Below are 16390 nucleotides of genomic sequence, written 5' to 3'. Positions count from 1 at the left end.
TAATTTGTTAATTGCTGATCAGGTGGCCACCAACTTGAAGTATATTAAACATAATACATTTGCTAATGCAAATAAACCGGGGAGATGGTTGGCTTACCAAATACGCAAGAGACAAAAAGCTAGACTTATATCTAAAATTCTGGTCAAGGATCGTGAGATTTACCAACAAGAAATGATTAAAAAGGCATTTACTGAATTTTACCTGCATCTATATTCTTCAGAGACTATAAATAGTGAAGATATTGATAGATACCTACAATCTTCATCTATATATAAACTTACACTGGATCAACAGAAACTTATGAATGAAGAGATTACTACAGATGAAATCTTAAAAGCAATTAAACAACTGAAAGCTGGTAAAGCCCCTGGAACAGATGGTTTGACAGCAATTTATTATAAGTCATTGTCAGCTGTAATGCTACAACCTTTAAAAACTTTATTTAATAGAATCATGTTGGGAGAACAAATACCACAGTCTTGGACAAGAGCTTTTATATCCTTGATACCGAAGGATGATAAAGAAATTTTGGAACTTAAAGATTATAGACCTATCTCTTTGTTGAATGTGGATTATAAGATTTTTGCAAAAAATTTGGCTAATAGACTGATGCAGATATTGCAACATTATATACATGACGACCAAACTGGCTTTATATCTGGAAGGTACATGAAGAACAATATTAGACAAATTGTAAATTTACTGGAATATTTGGATAAGAAGGCCTTTGATAAATTGGAATGGCAGTTTTTAAACAAAATGTTGGACCATATGAACTTTGGAGATCAATTTAAAACAGCTATAAAGGCGATATATCAAAAACAGAGTGCTCAAATAATTATAAATGGAGACCTGACAGAGCTTATAGATATACAAAAAGGTACTAGACAAGGTTGTCCACTTTCTCCTTTATTATTTGTATTGTCACTGGAAATTTTATTGTCCAGAATTAGAGAATCTTCAATGATTAAAGGCCTAAGGATTTCTGCTAAAGAATACAAACTTAAAGCTTTTGCGGATGACTTAGTTTTTACATTGTCTCAACCAATTGACTCATTGGAATCTTTGTTGCAAGAGCTGCATCAATATGGCAAGGTGGCTGGATTTAGAATTAATGTTAACAAGACTAAAATTCTCACAAAGAATATGATGGCTAAAGATAAAAATCAACTTACCCAAATATCAGGATTTGAAGTGGTCAATAAAGTTAAGTACCTGGGAATTTTTTTGTCTTCCTCTAACATGAAACTCTATCAGAATAATTATGAAAGACTGTGGAAATCAGTACAAAAGGATTTATCAATGTGGAAAAGACTGCAGTTTTCTTTGCTGGGTCGTATTGCGGCCATTAAAATGAACATTTTACCTAAGTTTCTTTTTTTGTTTCAGATGTTACCTATTTTAAAAAATGAACTTAACTTGAAAGAATGGCAGAGAGATTTGAATCGTTTCATTTGGGAAGGCAAGAAAGCGAGGGTTAAATTTAAGATTATTCAAGATGTTAGAGAACGTGGAGGACTTAAAGCACCAAATTTGACACTTTACTATGACTCTTGTGCATTAACATGGATGACGGATTGGATTAATTTGTCCAACAAAAGGATATTGAATGTTGAAGGATGGGACTTGTATTTTGGGTGGCATGCCTACCTTTTTATGCAGAAAAAGATTGACAAAACTTTTAGAAATCATATAATAAGGGCTGCTTTGTTAAGAGTTTGGCAAAAGTATTTTTTTAAGTTTGATGTTAAACTTCCAATTTGGGTGATACCATCACATATTTTTTTGACCATACCTAGATTTGTGGTGATGGAGGCGCCATCTTATAAAGACTTGTTATATCAGAGTGGTAGTGGTAATTTGGTGCCTCAAATCAATAGAAGTTTTGAAACAGAAAAATCCAGACTTTTCTTGGCTTGTGTATAGGCAAATTCAAGAGAGATGGCGAATTGATAAAAAGACTGCTTTTCCTATGGAAGATGGGAATTTTTTGAAACAAGTAAGGGATGATGCTAAAGGACATATCAGAAGAATATATAATGTTTTATTAGAATTGGATTCAGAAACTGAGCTAGTTAAAGATTGTATGATTAAATGGGCTCAAAATATAGGAGAAACAATATCTATGGATACCTGGGAGTTGATATGGGTCAGAAATGTGAAATTTACGCAAGCTCAAAATTTACGTGAGAATTTTTATAAAATGTTTTATAGATGGCACATGGATCCTGCAACTATGTCTCGCATTTATGAGAATTATAGAATCATTCAAATGAACAATTTTTATTAATATGGAGAAGTTGGATTGTTTATATTCAAAAGAAGCATAGAATGGTGGAATATAATTTAGGTTTTTAGTAAACTTGTTTTTCTTATTTTTTTAATATATTTTACCTACTCATGTAGACTAATATATTCTGTGGAGTTAGAGATTTTAATATTTGTTTGTTTATATCTGAATATTATCCTGGGATTCGGTTTGGGAAGTCCGGGGTGGGGGGGGGGGTTATATAGCATTGTGAAATATCTGTGATGTTTTTCTTTTATGTTGAAAATAATAAAATTTTATATTGGGTAGAGAATGAGAAGCCCAAAACAAAGTTTAGCCAATGAGGATTTCCTACAGACAGAACAGAAAAGTTCAATTACTGGAAACAATACAGCACCAATTCTCTGCATACAATGAGCAAGAATGAGATGCAGGCTTAATTTATATATTTATTTTTATATTAAATTTAGAAACCACCCATCTCCGTCACATATCAACTTTGGAGTTTTAATGTCACTTTAAAAAAATCCACAGGCTCTACAGTATCTGCTGGCAGGTCTAATCAATTGTAATTGGTCAGATAAACAGAACCAACAAGACCATATCAGATCTCAAGAAATCATGATACAATGCAAGAATACAAACCCACATAATCACTCACAGCTAATGAAAACTGACAATGTAGTGACAATGTAACCAGTAATCAACAGGCAGAAAAGAAGAGACTACTGTGCATGGTTGCAGGAGAAAATCAATTCATTTACCCTATACAGCTTAGCTACAGTATATAAGTAAATAAGGTCTTACCTCAGCTAAACTTTTCTGCACATCACCTAATGCCAAGAGGACATCATTTGTTGGAACAACCCCTAGGAGATAAAATGTATCAGATTTTTTAAAAAATGCATTAATTCAGGGTACTGTTCTTCTGCTTGCTTTCTTGAGTAGAGAAATATGTCTACGCTATACCAAAGCATTATTTCCTGTTTAAAAGTAATAATATAATTGTGAATACTATTTCAGTGTAGAGTACTACATATGTTTTAGAATTCAAAAACAATGTTCATATCAGGGGTGGAGTTCTACATGGACAGAAAAACGGTATGTTACGAACATCCCGCCATCACTATTACAAGAACCAGTGGGATCTGCAATCTATGCGAAATATTGATGTGCATGTAGTGACTTCATCATGCCAATTCCCGTCATCTGACACAAGTACCGTACATAAATTGTTGCATTTGGGGATGATGTCTTGTTTTTTTTTCCCCTCCCCATTTATCCTCCATGGATACACAGTCATAAGAATGAATTCTTTGTAAACATTCTGTAGGCCCACTTATTGCAAGCCTACCTCTGCATTAAAACTGTTTGAAATAAGCAACCATTTGCCATTTTAACATTAAATGGTTGAGAAAAAGATGTTACATCATTCTAGAATTTGTTTTTATCCACTCACTTTTTTGCTGAATAAGATATAGATCTTTTAATTTTGGGTGGCAGAGCAAGAAAAAGCAAGAACTGACAATATATTTCAACCCTAGAGACAAACTGTTTGGTACAGGAACATCAGTAATGGGAGCCAAAAATAAATAGACCACAGTCCAAACTGGATAAAAGTAATCACTGCTGGCCTGCGAGCCCTGATAGGCTTGCTTGGACCAGAAGCACCTGTGTATATACGTGCTCACATAAACACAAACATATTTATTGTCTTCACATGCTGCCACTATATCTCACTGTAACACTGAGTGGTATTTTTGAAATAGTATCACTATTGGGGAGGTGAAGGATATGTTTACCAGTCTAGAGAGAAATATAAGAATGAGATCTGAAGAAAACATTGCAGAGTATGTGGGGATGTAATGGATTCTCCATATCTGGGACAGAGTTTGTAAATCCAACTCAAAATTTTACATACATCGAAAATTACATCACAAACCAGCTCAGATGATAACATGTAGTCATCAAAGAATGTCTTTAGAAATGCTGCACCAACAAAAATGTGTAGAAGAATATGATGGGGGAAGAGTAGGATGGCTATGATTTATATAATAACTTAAGAGGTTTGAAGAAAATATGACAAGATTCTAATGTAATACAGCAGGAGGAATCTTGTAAAAGTTTAAAAGGGGAGAAATAGTTTGAAAAATGACTGACAGAATAAGAGTTAATATACTGATTTATGAAGCTCACTTGAAAGTCCCACAGAACCTTTCCAAAAACAGCCACTGCAGTGCAATTTTAATTTAATTTAATTTAATTGGAAATACATATGGAAAATCATAAAGTAAATAAGATTTAGGTGTTCACCCTTCTCAACTATTTGTCCTACAGTATGACTCCTAATATAAAGTCCAAAATCCAATCACAGTTCACACCTCTGTTATACAAAATGGGTATTAGCTGACCTTGATGATCCAACAAGGCTAGCCAGAGTGTTATCTCACTAGTACTTTGATGATAGGGAATTTTATGTACAGGCTAGTCTAGGAAGTTGAAAAAATTCTAGAAGAAGACCACTACCTCCACAAACCTCTTCTGTGTTGTTGCTATGAAAATTACATGGACATGACTATAAAGTTAGCAGAAAGTGAGCTCAGTTTGAGGGAGACCTTATCTGTACCATATGGCATTTACTGAATAAATAGTAAAATGCAGGATCCAATCTGGGTTGATCACTGGGATCAGAGAATTAGTCTTCCGAACTTTAAGACTCGTGGCTGGAGCCCATCTTCAGGGAACTTGTCTCTAGCAAAACTTCTCTAACATTCTGCTGAAAGAAGTTCCCTGAAGATGGGTCCAGTATGAGTCCAAAAGCTTGGAGGACTAAACCTTTAGTTCCTGTGACTGACCCAAATTGGATCCTGCATTGTTATCCTAGGACAGGACCCTTCATTTGTGAAATAGTAAAATCCTGTTGAAACGATGCTTCATGATGTCCAGTTAGATGTTTTAACAGCATGAGAGATACTTGTACAGGGAAAAGACTGAAATAATCACAATAAGAGTCACAGACACCCTTTATTTTTCACCAACGTTTTTACCATGTTCTCCTGCCAGGGTCATCAACAGATGTTTGTCGTTCTCATTAGGTTTGTTTAATGAGATCAACCATTGCCCCTGCAATCCATTGTCATATCTGGAGAAGGCATCCTCCATCAGGGCCAGCAACCGGAGGCCTCTCTCCACTCGGAACTCTTCCTATAGCAACAAATATCTGTTAGTCGCCTAAGTAAAAACAAACAGATCTCATGAATACACATTTTCTCAAACAAATACAGTATATCAAAGAAAAAAAGATCTTCTAAAAGCCAAGATTTTGAAAGGTATCCATTTCCATTTTACTCTATCAACTTTATTGATCAAAATGCATGTTCATGTAATAGTTCCATCCTAACTGCTACCATTCTTGAATTTTGTCATTTTCTGACTGTTACCAACCAGTTGTAGTTTATGTAAGCACACAATACAATTAAATTCATTTTTTATCAGCTGGTCATATAACTTGGGGATCAAGATGAGTGGGAGATTATCATTTAAAATTCAGGGAGGAACAAAAAATTCTTCTCTTTGGAAGTATCCTGAAACCTCACTTCCTTATTTGTTTCAAATATAGACAAAAATGCAAAATTAATAGTCTGGAGGTCCTGAAGGTAACACATAAGGATCTGACAAGATGCCGCCTTGATTGATGATAGAAGGATATATCTACCTACATCACTATTGCAATCTTTGGAGGAAAGAAAAAACACGCAGAATTAATAATGTTTTAAAGCGCAAGAGTCTAATCATTTGTACCCAGACTGCAGGTCAGACAGAGACGGTCCTGTTCTTCTAAGATCTTGCACATCAATTGGCAATGTCATCCCCACATCTATTCTGGCTCAGTTGCCGTGCCAACTCAAAGGCCACTCTAGTTATTAATATGTGCTAACACTACTAGTTGCTATGGGAACCTCAAATGCTTGGGGCTGGCACAGGCTGAATGGGGAAAGACAAGGAGGAGCCAGATCTGAGTCACAAGGACCCACTAGAACCTCAGCTCACAAGGCAAAGCTTATGAACAGCAGAAGATAAAAATCTGGGATAGCAGAGCAAGAAAGCCCCCTACCCCTAAAGGAAAGGAAATTAGGAAAGCAGCGTTACTAGTATACAAACTCTGGACCACACCAGCAGAATTATTGCAGAAATGATAGGTCTCCCTCCATCAGCACAGACTGAGCAGTCAGAGCCTTATGGGGAGCAGAGAAAAATGTGTTCCTGAGAGAAAAATAACATTTCCATTGATATGACTGGACAGAAAAATACCACCCCTTTTCGATAGAACTTGATGAATAAATGGCAAGTGCATCTTTCTTCCAATCTCTTTTCCATTTCTGTAATTCAGAAATGTCAGTATAAATAATGTAACACAAGGAGAGCTCAAAGAACTATCTTTCGTCATGATACAAAGTAAAAGACTTAATGAAAATGCCTATAATTTCTTTTACCATTATGAGTATATGTGATAGAAGAAAAGTTACATTCCATCAAGTTACTCAAAGTACAAACACTCCACCTTTTAAATATTTTTGAATCATACTGCATTGGCAGAAAAAAATGGATGCAAAGCATGATCTCTTAATGCATTGTGCAGTAATCTGTTTTGGGTTTTAGCTGGCAAGACCAGATTTATTTTATGATTATTATATGCCATTTCTTATTTCCTTGATTGTCTCTGACATACATCTTTTTAAAGCTAATGAACATGTTTATTTTTATCGGTCTTGGAACACTGAAACATCCCAATATCTCATTAAGCCCCCATTTGAATATAACTGGTGCCATTTTAGCTACCTAAAGATCAAAATTGCACTGGCAGTATATCTGATATGCCTGTAAGCCCTAATGAAACCCAGTTTAGACAGGACCTAATGAAACCCAGTTTAGACAGGACCAGAACAGCCCTAATGAAACCCAGTTTAGACAGGACCAGAATCCTTAATTTGTTTCTTTGGTTATTTTAAATATTTATATACTGCCTTTCTTTAAAAATGAAGCTATTTATAAAATTGATTTATGTAGCTCATTGTTCAATCTTCCCATATATTACATCATTTCACATAAGACATTTATGGGGGGACTCTTAAACTAGAATATTTTTCCAAGATAAATATAATAAAAATGCAATTAAAAAAGTTTTTACATTTCACAGGCATGATTCCCAAATTGATTGTATGCCATCAAGTTCCTGACAATTCTTACCAACCATCTACACAGATCTTCTGCAGGATGATCGTCCCTAACCTAGCCCTTCAAGTCTTCCAATACTGGACCCAATCTGGATCAGTCACCGGCACCAGAGGTTTAGTCTTCCAAGCTTTCAGACTCGTGCTGGAGCCCATCCTTTTCCAAAAGTGTACACATCACCATAGTAATTTAATCCATTTAAGTAATTTAAGTCTTGTTCGGCTGCTTCCCAATTATTTACTGAATAAACGTAGTGCTGGTGGTTCCCCTGGAAGACTGAGGAGGAGAAATTGGATACTGACGTGTACTGTAGAGGGCAGAGGATGGTACTGAAGGACAGTGGGAATACCCATTAGCAAGACAATGATCAGACAAGTATAGCTTAAATCCATTTCAAGAAATGAATTTGAGGAAGCACCTCAGACAGGCTCCCTACCTAATTCACACATTGATAAGGTGAGGGAGAAACAAAGCACATTCAGACTTGCAAGATTCTTTTTATCCCAGCTATCTTAATAAGAAATGGTTTCTTAGTCTGGTCTACCTTATATGGCTGACATGTACCTCTTTCCTTTAGGTGCATGGAATTCTATACAATTTTATTTTTTGATGTAATGGTTCAGAATGTAATGCAGAATTAAATAAGCATTTATTGTACTCACTAGGTAAATGTCATACTTGGGTCATACTTTTGGGTCCAGTTCAAGGTGCTGCTTTTAATCTCTAAAGGTTAAGACCCTTCATGGGATAGGGTTGGATTATCTGAGGGACTGCCTCTCCTCAATTTTATCTACCCATCCCAACGGATTTGGTAGCAAAGGCATGCTATGGTCCTGTCTGGTAGGGAACTATACATGGCAAGTCCCAGGAGGTGAGCCTTCTGTGCTGTGGGAACATTCTTCACTACCCTCCCCAAAGTGAGATTAGCTCCAGCCAATGTTTCAGAAGTCCCTCAAGACCTGGCTATGCCATTAGGCCTGGGGTCCCAGGGAACCAGTGACATTCTATGATGGTTCCATTATTGTGTTTGATGTTCATTCTCTCTTGTGCCTTGTGGATTTTTTGTATGATAACAATGACTGTTCTATATAATTGCTTTAATTGATGTACGTTACCTAGAATCACTTCATGTGAGATGAATGGCCATATAATTTTTTTATAAATAAACACTTTATCTGTTGTAGAGTAGGATGATTGTTTGCATCCTCAACCCAATTAAGCTTGAGAGACAGATATTCCTTCCCTTGCATCTGTAGAACCTGTGACCCACTTCTGCTGGGTTACAAACAGAGCAATACAATACATGTTCAGCATGAGCAGATTTCTCCTTCACCACAGATATAATTATCCCTCCATGACTTATGTATACTGAAGAATGTCTAAATTTGTTCTTACTCAATCACCACCATTTGATTATTAAATCTTTTGAACTAAATCTGTTTAATTCCAGCCATCCAAACCCATAAAAAGTATCTCCCTCATTTGTCAACAATTTAAACTCCAAGAAACACTAAATACTGAAATGGCTGACTTGTCGGTCTAAATAATGTCTGGAAATTTGCTGGATAGCTTATCAATTAAGGAGAGCAAATAACCTGTTGCATTTTCTAGGTCCTGCTGTGCTATGCTGCTGTCGGAAAAGAAAAAAAAATCTCTATTTCCCTCCTTCCTGTTCATTATATTAAGAAACAGAAAACATTTCGTCCTCTTATATGCCTTAACTAAGAAACTAGAACAAGAAAACAGCTTCTGCCAATGGAAACTACCTATTTAAACTGCCTGTCTCCAAACTGGAAGAAAGATATAACTCTAAAGCCTACAGTGCCAATTGCTAAAACTGCAGGTAGTTTACCAGTCTATCAGCAAACTTCTCATCAAGTTCTAATCTATACAGCTATCTGAATTCCATATCTGGGTGTCTCCTTTTTTTCTGAAAAATAGGAAAAGGCAACTTATAAAATAAGTTTCATTTAATGGGAGGGAGCACATTTAATCTACCCCAACAGTCTAAATCTCTCTCTTGAGTCAGATCCAGATCCTCCCATCCTAAATTTAGTACCCTAAATTGATACTATATGTGCAGGAAAAAGGAATATTTAATAACAGCATCTTAGTTAAGGGTATTATATTAGCAATCTGTCCAGAAATATTATATAAAAACTTTATCCAAACTTCTTTATGTGCACATATTTATAATTGTTTAAGAAATATTACAGCCATATTTTGTTAAAATGCTTCAGGATCTGCAGTAATGGAACACTATATATAAATATATGAAATGAATAAATAAATGGCCAGTGTGGCAGGAGACGTATTTTAAATGAATATTCAAAATATTGCTCTTGATGATGAAATAGCATTTTACTACTTTCTGGAAATAACAAACCACTTTCATTAAGCATTATTGAAAGGGAGGGGAAATTGTAGATGACAGAACCAGAGATTTAAATATAGAAGCAAGTGACTCACACAATCAATGTTATCTGACATGTTCAGGATGATGTAGTTTTTGCTTGCCAGGTTGTTCCAGTCCTTACAGATAATCTACAAAACAAAACCAATGAAGACACCTCTGAGTTAACATGGAAATATTTTGGGAAACAGCATAATCATTTTTTTAAAACAAATATGACGTTTTATCCCAAATCAGACAACCAAATGTTTTATCCCTTATTTTACACTCTACCTGGTAGCATATTTCTCAGATTTGATGCTGATATTCAAAGAAGTAGACACAGTAGATGAATCTGAGAACAAGGGCCACTGTGGTTCCAAAGTGCTCAAGAAACTAAGACATGGATCAATAAGATAGGTGCGTAAAATTCAAACTAAATTTTGGGCCACTGTAAGGGAAAATGATCTCCATTGGACATATTGTATCTGAAGTCCAAGAAAATGACTTAAACAAACTGGCATACACAATATATGTGTTCAAAGTTTTGTTTGAGAACTGACAAACAAGCACAATGTTTGTGCTAGTAATAGTCAATCCATATACAAATTAAAAATGAACTGAGTTATGCATCTAAAACAAACCTTTGGGGTGAAATCTCCAAGAATGCACTATATATTAGCTAGCTGATACAATACTTTCTTGAGTGTGAAACACTTCTATACCAGTACCATATAAATAATATAGTACATATAGACATATTCCTATATGCTGTGTAGCACTTTGTTGGAACTAAATTCAATGTGTTGCCTACTCCGTTGTTCTAGGTCAGTGGTGGCGAACCTATGGCACGGGTGCCAGAGGCGGCACTCAGAGCCCTCTATGAGGGCACACACGCCATCGCCCCAGTCCTAGGCCTTCAGCTGGGTTTTATAAAACCTTTTCGCTTTAGGCCTCCGCCGCCATGTGCAAAAAAAAAAAAAGTTCAATCAGTCAATTTCAACTTCTCGCGGAAAAAAAAAAGATCTTGCAAAGTTGGAATTGATTGATTGAACTTTTTAGTCCCACACAGTCTGCTGTTACCACCGCAGCCATGCCCACCCAATGGGTCACACACCCCCAATTGGCCACACTCACCCAATTGGCCACACCCAGCCAATGGGCCACGCCCACCCGGCACCCGACAATGCATAAATGGGTTTTGGGTTGCAGTTTGGGCACTCGGTCTCTAAAAGGTTCGCCATCACTGTTCTAGGTATGTATATATATCTCATTCTTTCTCCAAGATCAGGTTATTTGAACCTTTAAATATATAAATCTCACCAAAAGAACATCAGAAGAATAAACACTTAATTCAGAGTTGGTCTTCATAGTATCACAATTACAATTAAAAAAAAAAGAATGTCTGAGAAAAAAATAAAAATACTTCAAATATCTTGAGAATCAGTTCAGTTAATTTAAAGATTAATAAATTAAATAGATCAATTAATACAATAAACCTATTAAAAATCTAAAAAAATCTGGCAAGTTTTGCTCCTATGTAATGAAACAAAACACATTCAACTGTATCAAAACAGTTGACATGCCTACAGAAGTCTTACTGTTAAATTTTTTTATTCAAACTTTTAAGAATTCTAGAATTACTGTTTCGTACTTTAAGCAGAAATGCTAAGCTGTCATTACTAGGCTATTCTAAATATATGAGTTTTAGCGTGGTTTTGAAAAATGTATCTCAATTACTCTAAACTAAAACTTGATAGTTTATTATTCAAGTAATTAATTACTCAATGAAGATTTCTTTTAAAATTGTTTTACTATATTCAGGGCTATTATAACATTTGCAGTATATTGATTTTCACATTTGTTTTATTCATATTATCATATATACCCACCTTGAGAGGATTTGAGCCTTAAAGATAACCTGGAAATTAATTTTCAATTAATCAGTTTTAAACCCCTTTATAGGAAAAATGTTACAGCTTTTTAAAATAGGATTTTGATCCTGCACATCTATGGCACTTTAGTACTATAATTCTGGTTCATGCTTGTGTCAGTTATGAAAATAACCACCTGTAAAGAAATTAACAGGCAGATCACACTGGATGAAGAATGTAAATAACATAAAACAAGGTTAAATGGTTTATTTGTTTTCTCCCAGCCTTTAAAAACACAGGAGTTTCTAAGTTTAAATACTCATCACTCAATGGCCCACACACAATTTTCTTACCTGTGTCAAACTCCAGGGAACTCCTGAGGCAAGCAGGAGATCTCTGTTTTGTGCTGTATAGCTCTTTTCTGCTGCAGCTGTTGTGATGAGTGGCACTTTTGTATCCTGACTATTCTGATTAGCAGTTGGAGTTGGGGTTCGTCCGCTGGTCCAGTCCCAAAAATGCCCCAAAGAGCTGGGATCTGATAGGCTGTTAGGAGTCCTGGAAACAGTCTCAGTTACTTGGAAATTGTCCTCATGAGAACCTATGAGATCTTCTCTTGTCAGTTCCCTCTCAGCTGCAATTGTTCCTGCTACAGGTTTTGAAACCTCCTCATGTGTTGTGGCTTTTCCTTCTGGTAGATCACCTTCTACTGCAGCTACTGTTGCTAACTGTTTCCCTGCTATTTCTACTGCAGCCACTGAGCTCTCTTGGGTAATCTTGGGAGAAAGTTCTGAGACCAACTGGGGGTCTGTAGTAGTGTCAGTTGAAAAGATGGGAGACAAGGGCAGGAGACTGGGTCCCATGCTGCTTCCTAGGTCAAAGCCTGAAGAGGAATACTCAAGCGCAGATTCTTTCCCATGCTTGTTCGTAGCTGGATCCATTCTGCTGGCCATGGTGGAAAACAGGATAGAATATAAAGAATCCTCTGTAGGTGTTTCAGAAAAAGTGGTTTTTGACATTTGCCTGCTTTGAGTCATTCCCTTTGACTGGTTGATAGGAAGCAATCCTTCCTCCTCTTCCTCAAGGACTCCGGTGGAAGGGGCTTCGGAGTCTAGATCAAGGGAATCAGATACGGGATGAAAAGTGGGGCCTTCTTGGGCATCTTTCACTTGTGTTCCATTTTCTTTGGGCAAGGCTTTTTGAGAAGCACGTGGAAAACTGTAATCTGGAAATAAAAAGAGCGGGTTTCCTTGAATCACATAGCACAGTGGTGGCGAACCTATGGCACGCGTGCCAGAGGTGGCACTCAGAGCCCTCTCTGTGGGCACGCATGCTGTGCCCCGGAGATGGCAAGGGACTGGTCCCCGCCACCCTGGCCCCGCCCACCCAGTCTGCTATGACCACCAGGACCACGCCCACCCGGCACCCGGTGATAAATAAGTGGGTTTTGGGTTGCAGTTTGGTCACTGGGTCTCTAAAAGGTTCGCCATCACTGACATAGCAGAAATCCCACAAACAGCCCCTCTTAAAAAAAATATCTGGAAAAAAATAAGCAATTTATGCTTTTTCATGACACTGCAGGAAGACATTTCATTCAAAGTCAAGAGTAGTCCTAGAAATAGGAACATCCCCAACTACTCCATTTATTTCTAAGAAAAAAGTCAAGATACTTAATATGTTATTTTATCCTTTGTTCTTTTTAACCTCAGTTTCTCCTTCTGCCTCTCTAAATATACTTCAGCATTTTTCCCCAGCTCCTTCTGGCAAGCCTTCCCTATGAAATTTCATCTTAGTCAATTTTCTAAAATGCCTCTTTTGATCTACAGCACTAGCTACTACTCACAAATCAAACCTTTCCAAGTCATGTGTACATGCACATTTTATTTAATCCACACTAGGCACACACACCCTTGCTATTATATTTTATCCTATCTCATATACTCTCTAGGATAGGGGAAGCATTCTCTGCTTATAATACAAAGCATACTGATCATATTATTTAAAGGCTGAATTTGCTCATTCCGCTAACCTATATTTTGTTTAATAATGGTTTATGGATTAAACAAAAACTGCCTGCATTTACACAATTTACTGAAGCATAAGCTCTATTTTACAAACCACAGTGGGTTGGATTCACACATACTGGGTGAAAAATAAGCAAACCACATGTCGGTTCGGTATGAGATGTGAGCCCAGTCTATGAATTACCACAGTTGTATGCAGCCTGTAGAAAAAGAGTCATGTTATTAGGGAACAATTTTTAACACACTGTCTTAATGACACCTACACATTCATTTGCGTACTAAGCTATATTTTCCTAAGAAAATATGTAACAGTAGTACCAGTAATGTGTTTTAAAGATTGCATCCTCACAGTTCATAGTGAATACCTGAGTATTTGGTGTAGAAAGGAATTTCTTTATTTTACATTCATTCTGCATGCCTGGTTCTTGATGTGCAACTGATAATGATGCAGCATTTTCATAGCAGATGAGTATACTCTCAGGCTACTCCATGGGCAGAAGGAACAGCCTGCAGAGCCCATTTTCCACCTGATAGATTAATGTACTCATGTTCTTAAGAGTGAAGGTATCTCGTATGGAGAGATGGCTAAAACTTAAAAATACACCCTCTTGATTTTCATATCTGTATATTGTTCTCACAGGTATTAAGTGTCTCTCTTCCAAGAAACACAAAGGTAGACGAGTAAACCTTTGAATGAATGGGGGGGGTGGTAAGCTTTAACTGACAGGAATGTATAATGTGGAGGGTAAAATCTCTCCCTAGCCCCGTTAAGAAAATAAAGATTAAAAAAAATAGAATAAATGGACAATATGCAGAACTTGATTTCATTTCTGCTCTCAGCAGCATTCTCATTATTTATCTCCTTGATATTATGTTACTGAACTGAGGCTACAATGTTGAAGTCACACCTCAGAAATCAAAGCCAATAACTCCAGGCCATTATTGTCCAACTTCACTAAATATAAGGGGGGAAAGTATTATACATTAATACCAAATGCTTATTTGTTATATGGCAGCCCATATCAAACAATTGACTCTGGATGGCAAGCAATCATATAATTAATTAAGAACAAACTACAAGCACAATACAAAAGAAAATTAAATATACAGCAGCTGATAAAATTATAATCCATTGATGTTAACATAACCAGGAAACAAAACTCTTACACCCTCAGGATCCCAGGCCTGGGCACATAGCCAAATCTTCAAGGCATAACAATAGGCCAACAGGGTTGATACAAACAGACCAACAAGTATTGGAACACATAACACTAGACGTATCATTGGAAGGAAAAATCACAAATTTGTGTCTCACTTATTTTGGCCATGTCACGCGGGGGAATTCACTGGAGAAAGCAATTATGTTTGGAAGAGTTATCGATAAAAGGAAACCAGGCCGCCAAAAACCAGAATGGCTGGAGTCCATCAAAGTTGACATCAGCCAGAGCACAGAAAAACTGAAAGAAGTAGTGCAAGATCGGAAGATGTGGAGAGACTTGGCCCATAGAATCACCAAGAGTCAGACATCACTGAATGGATAACATCGTCATCATCAACACGGCTGAGGCCATCCTAATCTCTAGATTGTCCCAGAGAGCAAGCACTATGGCAGAAAGGCAGGCCTCCTCGTCCCTGCTAGCTGACATTCCTTGGCAGATGGGACCTGCACAGGGCCAGCCTGCTGGACCAAATTGGATGGGTGGAAACAACTGGGAAAAGACAGACCGGAGGTAACCCCACCCCAAGTCATGAAGGGCTTTAAAGGTGATACCAGCCTCTTGAATTGCACCCGGAAGTACACCTGATAGCCAGTACAGTGCACATAGCAGTGGTGTCACATGTGTCAAATATCAAACACCATTTACTACTCGAGCAGCCACATTCTGCACCAGTTGAAGCTTTCAAATGCTCTTCAAGGGCAAACCTATGCAAAATGTATTGCAGTAATCCAGATGGGAGGTCACGAGGTTGTGAGTGACAGTCAACAAAACAGTGCATAATAAAAAACTAATAAATAAAAATATTAAAAAGTACAGTTAAAAAGACATCAAGCAACATTACTAATAACAAGATAGTAGAGAAAAATTGGTGTTAACACAATGCAGCTTTCTCATTAGATCATCATTTCCTTCAGATCCTCAAGGCTGCTGACACAACCATGTTTTGAGGGACTTCCAGAAGAGTATCAAGGATGTGGCCAATCTCCCCTTGGGGAAGACGATGTTCCACAGGGTGGGTGCCCTGGCCCATTGCCTGGATCCTACCAGATGAAACATTTTCTCAGACAGGACCTCTTCTACCGGGCCTGGTAGGATAGGCAAATGTAACTGGGAAAAGATAACCCTTCCAATAACCTGGCCCCCAAGCAACGAAGGGCTTTAAAGGCCAAAATCAGCATCTTGAATTGGACTCAAAAGCAAATTGGCAACCAATGCAACTCCTGGAGTAGAGGTGTAACATGTGCTGTTTTAGGGGCAGGCGTAAAACTCCCTGTGCTGCTGAATTCTGCATCAGATGAAGCTTCTAGATACTCTTCCATGGCAGCCCCACGTACAGCACATTATAGTAGTCTGCCCAGGAGGTGGCCAGAGCATGAGTGAT

General features: G+C 37.3%; 1 protein-coding gene across 1 annotated transcript in view; it reads right to left on the bottom strand.

The window, feature by feature from the left end:
• Window positions 1–16390, bottom strand: part of PODXL2 (podocalyxin like 2) — a 59172-nt gene that overhangs the window by 5265 nt on the left and 37517 nt on the right. Inside the window, exons 3-6 of the mRNA XM_029287232.1 lie at window positions 12122–12990; window positions 9972–10046; window positions 5318–5474; window positions 3078–3139 (exon numbers count right to left, since the gene is read on the bottom strand). Coding sequence (XP_029143065.1) covers window positions 3078–3139; window positions 5318–5474; window positions 9972–10046; window positions 12122–12990 — 1163 coding nt within the window. The remainder of the gene's footprint in view (window positions 1–3077; window positions 3140–5317; window positions 5475–9971; window positions 10047–12121; window positions 12991–16390) is intronic.

The sequence above is a fragment of the Protobothrops mucrosquamatus genome, unplaced genomic scaffold, assembly GCF_001527695.2.
Source record: "Protobothrops mucrosquamatus isolate PMUCROS unplaced genomic scaffold, P.Mucros_1.0 scaffold_260, whole genome shotgun sequence".
Classification (NCBI taxonomy): domain Eukaryota; kingdom Metazoa; phylum Chordata; class Lepidosauria; order Squamata; family Viperidae; genus Protobothrops; species Protobothrops mucrosquamatus.
This window is presented reverse-complemented; position numbering and strand designations above follow the sequence as displayed.